At 51.6% G+C, this 11420-nt stretch overlaps 1 protein-coding gene across 3 annotated transcripts in view; it reads left to right on the plus strand.

The window, feature by feature from the left end:
* The window catches only part of erg28 (ergosterol biosynthesis 28 homolog), a 40218-nt gene extending 29260 nt beyond the window's left edge, over positions 1-10958 (plus strand). For all 3 annotated transcript variants that reach the window (XM_072494562.1, XM_072494554.1, XM_072494548.1), the window contains exons 2-5: positions 1373-1506; positions 9141-9231; positions 10060-10178; positions 10661-10958. In XM_072494562.1, the coding sequence (XP_072350663.1) occupies positions 1374-1506; positions 9141-9231; positions 10060-10178; positions 10661-10749 (432 nt within the window). In that variant the 5' untranslated portion in view covers position 1373 and the 3' untranslated portion in view covers positions 10750-10958. The remainder of the gene's footprint in view (positions 1-1372; positions 1507-9140; positions 9232-10059; positions 10179-10660) is intronic.
* Positions 10959-11420: the final 462 nt, after the last annotated feature.

The following is an 11420-nucleotide window of genomic DNA, read 5'->3' on the forward strand; positions in this document are numbered from 1 at the left end:
CCCTCCCCCTCCTCCCCCTCGCACCCCTCCCCCTCCTCCCTCGCACCCCTCCCCCTCCTCCCCTCGCACCCCTCCCCCTCCCTCCCCTCGCACCCCTCCCCCTCCTCCCCTCGCACCCCTCCCCTCCTCCCTCGCACCCCTCCCCCTCCTCCCCTCGCACCCCTCCCCCTCCTCCCCTCGCACCCCTCCCCCTCCTCCCTCGCACCCCTCCCCCTCCTCCCCTCGCACCCCTCCCCCTCCTCCCCTCGCACCCCTCCCCCTCCTCCCCTCGCACCCTCCCCCTCCTCCCCTCGCACCCCTCCCCTCCTCCCCTCGCACCCTCCCCTCCTCCCTCGCACCCCTCCCCCTCCTCCCCTCGCACCCCTCCCCCTCCTCCCCTCGCACCCCTCCTCCCCCTCGCACCCCTCCCCCCTCGCTCCCCCTCCCCCTCCTCCCCTCGCACCCCTCCCCCTCCTCCCCTCGCACCCCTCCCCCCTCCCTCCCCCTCGCACCCCTCCCCCTCCTCCCCTCGCACCCCTCCCCCTCCTCCCCTCGCACCCCTCCCCCTCCTCCCTCGCACCCCTCCCCCTCCTCCCCTCGCACCCCTCCCCCTCCTCCCTCGCACCCCTCCCCCTCCTCCCTCCCTCGCACCCCTCCCCCTCCTCCCCTCGCACCCCTCCCCCTCCTCCCCTCGCACCCCCCTCCCCCTCCCTCCCCTCGCCCCTCGCACCCCTCCCCCTCCTCCCCTCGCACTCCCTCCCCCTCCTCCCCTCGCACCCTCCCCTCCTCGCCTCGCACCTCGCCCCCCCTCCTCCCCTCGCACCCCTCCCCCTCCTCCCCTCGCACCCCTCCCCCTCCTCCCCTCGCACCCCCTCCCCTCGCACCCCTACCCCTCCCTCCCCCTCCCTCCCCCTCCTCCCCCTCCCACTCCTCCCTCGCACCACCTCCCCCCTGCCTCCCCTCGCACCACCTCCCCCTCCTCCCTCGCACTCCTCCCCCTCCTCCCCTCGCACCCTCCTCCCCTCGCACCCCTCCTCCCCTCGCACCCCTCCCCCCTCCGCACCTCCTCCCCTCGCACTCCTCCCCTCGCCTCTCCTCCCCTCGCACCCCTCCCCTCGCACCCCTCCCCCTCCTCCCCCTCCTCCCCTCGCACCCCTCCCCCTCCTCCCCTCGCACCCCTCCCCCTCCTCCCCTCGCACCCCTCCCCTCCCCTCGCACCCCTCCCCCTCCTCCCCTCGCACCCCTCCCCCTCCTCCCCTCGCACCCCTCCCCCTCCTCCCCTCGCACCCCTCCCCCTCCTCCCCTCGCACCCCTCCCCCTCCTCCCCTCGCACCCCTCCCCCTCCTCCCCTCGCACCCCTCCCCCTCCTCCCTCACTCTCTTGAATCTCCCAGGATGAGCCGGTTTCTCAGTGTGCTTCGCAGTTGGTTAGTAATGGTCTCCATCATCGCTGCGGGCAACACCATTCAAAGTTTTCGGGACCACAGTTTTTTATCGGAGAAACTCTACACGGGGAGCCCTACTCTCGGTAAGGACTGGGGTCTCTCTGGCGTGGAATGGGAATACACAGAAATAGCAGCAGGAGTTGGCCACTCTATCCTGTCGTCTGGAGAAGACAATTCCAAAGATTAACAACCCTCTGGGGAACAAATTCTTCCACATCTTCATCTGTTTTTTTCCAATTAAGGGTCAATTTAGCGTGGCCAATCCACCTACCTTGCACATCTTTGGGTTGTGGGGGCAAAACCCACGCAAACACGGGGAGAATGTGCAAACTCCACACGGACAGTGACCCGGGGCCGGGATCGAACCTGGGACCCCGGTGCTGTGAGGCAGCAGTGCTAACCACTGTGTCACCGTGCCACACCCACAGGGGCTGTTTAGCACAGGGCTAAATCGCTGGCTTTGAAAGCAGACCAAGGCAGACCAGCAGCACGGATCAATTCCCGTACCAGCCTCCCTGAACAGGCGCCGGAATGTGGCGACTAGGGGCTTTTCACAGTAACTTCATTTGAAGCCTACTTGTGACAATAAGCAATTTTCATTTCATTTCATTTCATCTCCATCTTAAATGGGAGGCCTCTTATTACTTACTGTACTTGCAAACTAATTTTGTGTTTCACCTCCCTGTGTTTCCATACACTTGCAACCCTGTCGTTATTCTAAGTTTGTTCCTATTTCCTGCCCTAACAGCACAGTGGGTGGACGTACACCACATGGGCTGCCGCGGTTCAGGAAAGTAGTTCACCGCCACCTTCTCAGAGATATCAGGGAATAAATACCAGCGATATCTCCATATTATGAGAGAATAAATAAATATCTAACATGTAACTAACACGACTCCATCTCCAGTGCTGTTCAAATCTCTCCCTCCTCAATTCTCCTTATTCCTCTTCTACATTCTGGTGCCCAAGTCCCTTTCCTTTCGGCAATTTAGTTTAAATCCTCGATAGCCACACTAGTGACCGTCCCAAGGATATTGGTCCCAATCCTGTCAAGGTACAACCTGTCCATAGAAACTCTACAGTGCAAATTGAGGCCATTCAGCCCATCGGGTCTGCACTGACCCTCCGAAAGAGCCCCCAACCCAGGCCCCCTACCCCGCCCTATCCCCTTAACCCCACGTATTGATCATGGCCAATCCACCTAACCTGAATATACCCGGAGGAAACCCACGCAGACACTGGGAGAAAGTGCAAACTCCACACAGACAGTGCCTGAGGCCGGAATTGAATCGGGGTCCCCGGCGCTGTGAGGCAGCCGTGCTAACCACTAGAACATAGAAAAATACAGCACAGAACAGGCCCTTCGGCCCACGATGTTGTGCCGAACCTTTGTCCTAGATTAATCATAGATTATCATTGAATTTACAGTGCAGAAGGAGGCCATTCGGCCCTTTGAGTCTGCACCGGCTCTTGGAAAGAGCACCCTACCCAAACGCAACACCTCCACCCAACACCAAGGGCAATTTGGACACTAAGGGCAATTTATCATTGGCCAATTCACCTAACCTGCACATCTTTGGACTGTGGGAGGAAACCGGAGCACCCGGAGGAAACCCACGCACACACAGGGAGGATGTGCAGACTCCGCACAGAGAGTGACCCAAGCCGGAATCGAACCTGGGACCCTGGAGCTGTGAAGCAATTGTGCTATCCACAATGCTACCGTGCTGCCCTTAAGAACAAATTAATCTACTCTATATCCTTCTACCGTAATCCATGTATCTATCCAATAGCTGCTTGAAGGTCCCTAATGTTTCCGACTCAACTACTTCCACAGGCAGTGCATTCCATGCCCCCACTACTCTCTGGGTAAAGAACCTACCTCTGATATCCCTCCTATATCTTCCACCTTTCACCTTAAATTTATGTCCCCTTGTAATGGTTTGTTCCACCCGGGGAAAAAGTCTCTGACTGTCTACTCTATCTATTCCCCTGATCATCTTATAAACCTCTATCAAGTCGCCCCTCATCCTTCTCCGTTCTAATGAGAAAAGGCCTGGCACCCTCAACCTTTCCTCGTAAGACCTACTCTCCATTCCAGGCAACATCCTGGTAAATCTCCTTTGCACCTTTTCCAAAGCTTCCACATCCTTCCTAAAATGAGGCGACCAGAACTGTACACCGTACTCCAAATGTGGCCTTACCAAAGTTTTGTACAGCTGCATCATCACCTCACGGCTCTTAAATTCAATCCCTCTGTTAATGAACCCGAGCACACCATAGGCCTTCTTCACAGCTCTATCCACTTGAGTGGCAACTTTCAAAGATGTATGAACATAGACCCCAAGATCTCTCTGCTCCTCCACATTGCCAAGAACTCTACCGTTAACCCTGTATTCCGCATTCATATTTGTCCTTCCAAAATGGACAACCTCACACTTTTCAGGGTTAAACTCCATCTGCCACTTCCCAGCCCAGCTCTGCATCCTATCTATGTCTCTTTGCAGCCGACAACAGCCCTCCTCACTCTCCACAACTCCACCAATCTTCGTATCGTCTGCAAATTTACTAACCCACCACAAGTCCCTCATCCAAGTCATTAATGAAAATCACAAACAGCAGAGGACCCAGAACTGATCCCTGCGGTACGCCACTGGTAACTGGGATCCAGGCTGAATATTTGCCATCCACCACCACTCTCTGACTTCTATCGGTTAGCCAGTTTGTTATCCAACTGGCCAATTTTCCCACTATCCCATGCCTCCTTACTTTCTGCATAAGCCTACCATGGGGAACCTTATCAAATGCCTTACTAAATTCCATGTACACTACATCCACTGATTTACCTTCATCCACATGCTTGGTCACCTCCTCAAAGAATTCAATAAGACTTGTAAGGCAAGACCTACCCCTCACACATCCGTGCTGACTATTCCTAATCAAGTAGTGTCTTTCCAGATGCTCAGAAATCCTATCCTTCAGTATCCTTTCCATTACTTTGCCTACCACCGAAGTAAGATTAACTGGCCTGTAATTGCCAGGGTTATCCCTAGTCCCTTTTTTGAACAGGGGCACGACATACGCCACTCTCCAATCCCCTGGTACCACCCCAGTTGACAGTGAGGACGAAAAGATCATTACCAACGGCTCTGCAATTTCATCTCTTGCTTCCCATAGAATCCTTGGATATATCCCGTCAGGCCCGGGGGACTTGTCTATCCTCAAGTTTTTCAAAATGCCCAACACATCTTCCTTCCTAACAAGTATTTCCTCGAGCTTACCAATCTGTTTCACACTGTCCTCTCCAACAATATCGCCCCTCTCATTTGTAAATACAGAAGAAAAGTACTCGTTCAAGACCTCTCCTATCTCTTCAGACTCAATACACAATCTCCCGCTACTGTCCTTGATCGGACCTACCCTCGCTCTAGCCATTCTCATATTTCTCACATATGTGTAAAAGGCCTTGGGGTTTTCCTTGATCCTACCTGCCAAAGATTGTTCATGCCCTCTCTTAGCTCTCCTAATCCCTTTCTTCAGTTCCCTCCTGGCTATCTTGTATCCCTCCAGCGCCCTGTCTGAACCTTGTTTCCTCAGCCTTACATAAGTCTCCTTTTTCCTCTTAACAAGACATTCAACTTCTCTTGTCAACCATGGTTCCCTCACTCGACCATCTCTTCCCTGCCTGACAGGGACATACATATCAAGGACACGTAGTACCTGTTCCTTGAACAAGTTCCACATTTCACTTGTGTCCTTCCCTGACAGCCTATGTTTCCAATCTTATGCACTTCAATTCTTGTCTGACAACATCGGATTTACCCTTCCCCCAATTGTAAACCTTGCCCTGTTGCACGCACCTATCCCTCTCCATTACTAAAGTGAAAGTCACAGAATTGTGGTCCCTATCTCCAAAATGCTCCCCCACTAACAAATCTATCACTTGCCCTGGTTCATTACCAAGTACCAAATCCAATATTGCCTCTCCTCTGGTCGGACAATCTACATACTGTGTTAGAAAAGCTTCCTGGACACACTGCACAAACACCACCCCATCCAAACTATTTGATCTAAAGAGTTTCCACTCAATGTTTGGGAAGTTAAAGTTACCCATGACTACTACCATGTGACTTCTGCACCTTTCCAAAATCTGTTTCCCAATCTGTTCCTCCACATCTCTGTTACTATTGGGGGGCCTATAGAAAACTCCTAACAAGGTGACTGCTCCTTTCCTATTTCTGACTTCAACCCATACTACCTCAGTAGGCAGATACTCCTCGAACTGCCTTTCTGCAGCTGTTATACTATCTCTAATTAACAATGCCACCCCCCCCCCCCCCACCTCTTTTACCACCCTCCCTAATCTTATTGAAACATCTATAACCAGGGACCTCCAACAATCATTTCTGCCCCTCTTCTATCCAAGTTTCTGTGATGGCCACCACATCGTAGTCCCAAGTATCGATCCATGCCTCAAGTTCACCCACCTTATCCCTGATGCTTCTTGCGTTGAAGTATACACACTTCAACCCATCTCCGTGCCTGCAAGTACTCTCCTTTGTCAGTGTTCCCTTCCCCACTGCCTCACTACACACTTTGGCGTCCTGAATATCGGCTAGCTTAGTTGCTGGACTACAAATCCGGTTCCCATTCCCCTGCCAAATTAGTTTAAACCCTCCCGAAGATTACTAGAAAACCTCCCTCCCAGGATATTGGTGCCCCTCTGGTTCAGATGCAACCCGTCCTGCTTGTACAGGTCCCACCTTGCCCAGAATGCGCTCCAATTATCCAAATACCTGAAGCCCTCCCTCCTACACCATTCCTGCAGCCACGTGTTCAGCTGCACTCTCTCCATATTCCTAGCCTCGCTATCACGTGGCACCGGCAACAAACCAGAGATGACAACTCTGTCTGTCCTGGCTTTTAACTTCCAGCCTAAGTCCCTAAACTTGTTTATTACCTCCACACCCCTTTTCCTACCTACATCGTTGGTACCAATGTGCACCACGACTTCTGGCTGCTCACCCTCCCCTTAAGGATCCTGAAGACACGATCCGAGACATCCCTGGCCCTGGCACCCGGGAGGCAACATACCTTCTGGGAGTCTCGCTCGCGACGACAGAATCTCCTATCTATTCCCCTAACCATTGAATCTCCTACTACTATTGCTTTTCTATTCTCCCCCCTTCCCTTCTGAGCCCCAGAGCCAGACTCCGTGCCAGACACTTGGCCGCTAGGGCCTTCCCCCGGTAGGTCATCCCCCCCCCCCAACAGCATCCAAAACGGTATACTTGTTTTGAAGGGGAACGGCCACGAGGGATCACTGCACTGTCTGCCTGTTTGTTTTCTTTCCCGACTGTAACCCAGCTACTCTTGTCCTGTACCTTGGGTGTGGTTACCTCCCTGTAACTCTTCTCTATCACCCCCTCTGCTTCCCGGATGATCCGGAGTTCATCCAGCTTCAGCTCCAGTTCCCTAACACTGTCTTTGAGGAGCTGGAGTTGGGTGCACTTCCCGCAGGTATAGTCAGCGGGGACACCGGTGGTATCCCTCACCACCCACATCCTACAGGAGGAGCATGCAACTGGCCTAGCCTCCATCCCCTCTTACCTGACAGAATATAGCTGCCCTGTGGACCAACTGGACCTCCGACTCTGCTCCCAGTCAGCTGCACTCTCTGTAAACTCCTGGCTCCCTTCTCGCTCTTTGCGGACATGTAGGAAACAAAATGAAAGGAGCGCCTTACTCCCTCCTCACCTAACTCCCTCAGTCACCAAACTCTCACTATAGCACTCAAATTCTGCACTCCCTCAGTCACCAAACTCTCACCATAGCACCAAATTCAGCACTCCCTCAGTCACCAAACTCTCACTATAGCACTCAAATGCACCAAATTCAGCACTCCCTCAGTCACCAAACTCTCACTAAAGCACTCAAATGCACCAAATTCAGCACTCAGTGCAAACAAAGTCTGCACTGTAGGGGATCACTTTTATACTGTGAATCTAGCCTCTGAAAACTGGCCTAATCCAATTAACTAATTAACAAGCTCCAGCTGCAAGTGCCTACAAGTAGAACCTTTGTTTAAAGCTGATTGAAAATTCACCTTCTTCTAAACCAAACAGCAACTTTTAAGTTAATTAACTAAATAAAAGAAAGACTATACTTTAGATAAAAATGAAGCCTTATACTCCCTCGGTCACCAAACTCTCACTATAGCACTCAAATGCACCAAATTCAGCACTCCCTCAGTCACCAAACTCTCACTAAAGCACTCAAATGCACCAAATTCAGCACTCAGTGCAAACAAAGTCTGCACTGTAGGGGATCACTTTTATACTGTGAATCTAGCCTCTGAAAACTGGCCTAATCCAATTAACTAATTAACAAGCTCCAGCTGCAAGTGCCTACAAGTAGAACCTTTGTTTAAAGCTGATTGAAAATTCACCTTCTTCTAAACCAAACAGCAACTTTTAAGTTAATTAACTAAATAAAAGAAAGACTATACTTTAGATAAAAATGAAGCCTTATACTCCCTCGGTCACCAAACTCTCACTATAGCACTCAAATGCACCAAATTCAGCACTCCCTCAGTCACCAAACTCTCACTAAAGCACTCAAATGCACCAAATTCAGCACTCAGTGCAAACAAAGTCTGCACTGTAGGGGATCACTTTTATACTGTGCCATCCTGCCACCCAGGGTTCCTGGTGCTGTGAGGCAGCTGTGCTAACCACTGTGCCACCCTCTTTTGAATAGGTGTCTGCCCCGAACTGGTGGCATTGTCACAACTATCTGACGCCCCTCTCCTGCAAAAAGCTTCAAGCCAGCATTGATCCTTTCCATCTTCTCATTCCTACTCTTCCTGCCATGTGTGGGAATAATCCGAAGATTATTCCAGTTGAGGTCCTCCTTTTTCACTTCTTCCCTAACTCCTGTAAATCTGATGGCAGGACCCGAATATCTACCCCCTCTGTCATCAGTGCGTGAGCTACAACTTCCAGTTGACCCCCAATCCGCTGCATAAATGTTCCACACTCTCTCTGTCCTTTACCCTGACACCAATGAGGCGGGGTTTTTTTGCATTTAAAGTCTTATTCTATTTGTGTAGTTTGTACATTTACAAAATGGGAGAAAGCAGGCTAACTTCACCAAATGATGAAACAAATCGGAACATTCGGAGGAATATGTATTGCAGGTGCAGACAATTCTCCTTGCCCCCAGAGAGGTGGTGATTTTCCCCACCTGTGACTGGCAGGAGCCATTTTTCTGACGATAGCATTGTCTTTGTGAACACACCACACAGACTCCGCAGTTAATTCCGGCTTTGTTGGTTTGTTGATCAATTTTGATTCCAGATCGAATGTGTTTAAAATGGGCACCATTGTTAATTTGCTTCATTTAGCGTCAATATTACCACATCATCCCAATACTACTTCACATTTACATCACATTGGGTTAACCACAGCGGAACCCATCTTTACACCATCTCTGTGAAGATCCCCTTGATCTTTCAAAGTCCCATTCTACTCCATACAATTTGTGGAGAAAACTCGAGGATGATTTCTGCTTGAGATCATTTTCCATCTGCGAATCACAGCTGCTCCACACGGTTACTGTGCAGGGTCACGATGATAGTCACAGGAACGTTGCTTTTAAGATGTTTTACTCGTCATTATTTTGCTGATTCTTGTATTTTGCTTTTGTTTCTGTGCAGTTAATGGCCTGCAGGCGAGGACATTTGGGATCTGGACTCTACTGTCCTCCATCATACGGTGCACATGTGCAGTGGATATTCACAACAGAACGTAGGCAACTGTGGAACTGTAGCAAAGCACCGTGAAATCTCCAAATGTCTACTGTACCTGTCCTGGGAGTGTTTGATGGGGACAGTGTTTACTCTGTATCTAACCCGTGCTATACCTGTCCTGGGAGTGTTTGATGATGACAGTGTAGAGGGAGCTTTACTCTGTATCTAACCCCGTGCTGTACCTGTCCTGGGAGTGTTTGATGGGGACAGTGTAGAGGGAGCTTTATTCTGTATCTAACCCCGTGCTGTACCTGTCCTGGGAGTGTTTGATGGGGACAGTGTAGAGGGAGCTTTACTCTGTATCTAACCCCGTGCTGTACCTGTCCTGGGAGTGTTTGATGGGGACAGTGTAGAGGGAGCTTTACTCTGTATCTAACCCCGTGCTGTACCTGTCCTGGGAGTGTTTGATGGGGACAGTGTAGAGGGAGCTTTACTCTGTATCTAACCCCGTGCTGTACATGTCCTGGGAGTGTTTGATGGAGACAGTGTAGAGGGAGCTTTACTCGGTATCTAACCCCGTGCTGTACCTGTCCTGGGAGTGTTTGATGGGGACAGTGTAGAGGGAGCTTTACTCTGTATCTAACACCATGCTGTACCTGTCCTGGGAGTGTTTGATGGAGACAGTGTAGAGGGAGCTTTACTCTGTATCAAACCCCGTGCTGTACCTGTCCTGGGAGTGTTTGATGGGGACAGTGTAGAGGGAGCTTTACTCTGTATCTAACCCCGTGCTGTACCTGGCCTGGGAGTGTTTGAACTAATAAGCAAATCAGTGACTGGGGAATCTTGTGATCGTTGGGATGCTGATTGTTTCTTTCTGTTCCCACAGGTTGTATCACATTACTCTCTGGACCTTTATTCTCGCTTTTGCTCACTTCTTGTCTGAGTCGTTTGTTTATCTCACAGCGCCCATTACTATCGGTGTGATGGCACCTCTGTTAGTGGCCAGTAAGTAGAATTTGTGATCTGGTACTGGGGTAGTTTATCAGAGACGTATTTGCTATTAGTAACCTGAGCTGGTGTGATGATACTGATTGTGGATGTGGTGACCCGTCAGCTGGCAGGGATTGTGGAAGTAGCTTTCATATTCTCATTCAGTCACAAAACTTTATTATCCAAATCAATCCGGTATGGAAACAAATCTGCTCACTCTGTGCTTAATTACAATTCTCATCAGTGGCCCTCTGGAAATTCTAATGTTAGTTTTGTTCAAGTCACTGACCATCCTGACTTGGGAATATGTCGGCCGTTCCGTCACTGCTCCTAGGTCAAAATCTGGAACTTCATCCCTAATAGCACTGTGGGAGTACCTACACCACCAAGACAGCAGCAGCTGAAGAGGGAGCTGGAGGGCAGTAAGGGATGTGTGTGTCTGTCTGTTATTCTTCATTTACACACTTCCTTCCACTAACTTCCCCCTCTGTCCGAAGGTGTCTCAATTCTGGGCATGCTGGTTGGATTTCAGTACCTGGAAGATTCCCAGGAGGCAACTTCCACTCGAGTAAAGAAGCGGATCTGAAAGCTTCCCTGAAAGGCTGTCTGGTCAGAATGGCAGGACACGCTGGAAAATAAGGCCATTCCTGAGCAGTTCGCATCGGCATTCCTCTAAATCACTGATTGAAAACCATTCCGTGACGGTAAAAGTGCTTTGGCAAGTCCTGATATCATGAAAGGTGCTGCAGAAATAAGACTCTGTCTTTCTTTCACTAAATTCTGATTGTGAAAATATGCCATTTGTAACATTTTCTGTTTTACTATCACCTGTCCAGCGTGAGAGATTCAAGTCTGGAATAATTAACAGCTGTGCCTCTTGATGCTGTAACATTCAGCAGGGCCTTGGGGTGAGGAGGTACCCCCGGCGGGGCCTTGGGGTGAGGAGGTACCCCCGGCGGGGCCTTGGGGTGAGGAGGTACCCCCGGCGGGGCCTTGGGGTGAGGAGGTACCCCCGGCGGGGCCTTGGGGTGAGGAGGTACCCCCGGCGGGGCCTTGGGGTGAGGAGGTACCCCCGGCGGGGCCTTGGGGTGAGGAGGTACCCCCGGCGGGGCCTTGGGGTGAGGAGGTACCCCCGGCGGGGCCTTGGGGTGAGGAGGTACCCCCGGCGGGGCCTTGGGGTGAGGAGGTACCCCCGGCGGGGCCTTGGGGTGAGGAGGTACCCCCGGCGGGGCCTTGGGGTGAGGAGGTACCCCCGGC

Source organism: Scyliorhinus torazame, chromosome 2 (genome assembly GCF_047496885.1).
Source record: "Scyliorhinus torazame isolate Kashiwa2021f chromosome 2, sScyTor2.1, whole genome shotgun sequence".
In the NCBI taxonomy this organism is placed as follows: Eukaryota; Metazoa; Chordata; class Chondrichthyes; order Carcharhiniformes; family Scyliorhinidae; genus Scyliorhinus; species Scyliorhinus torazame.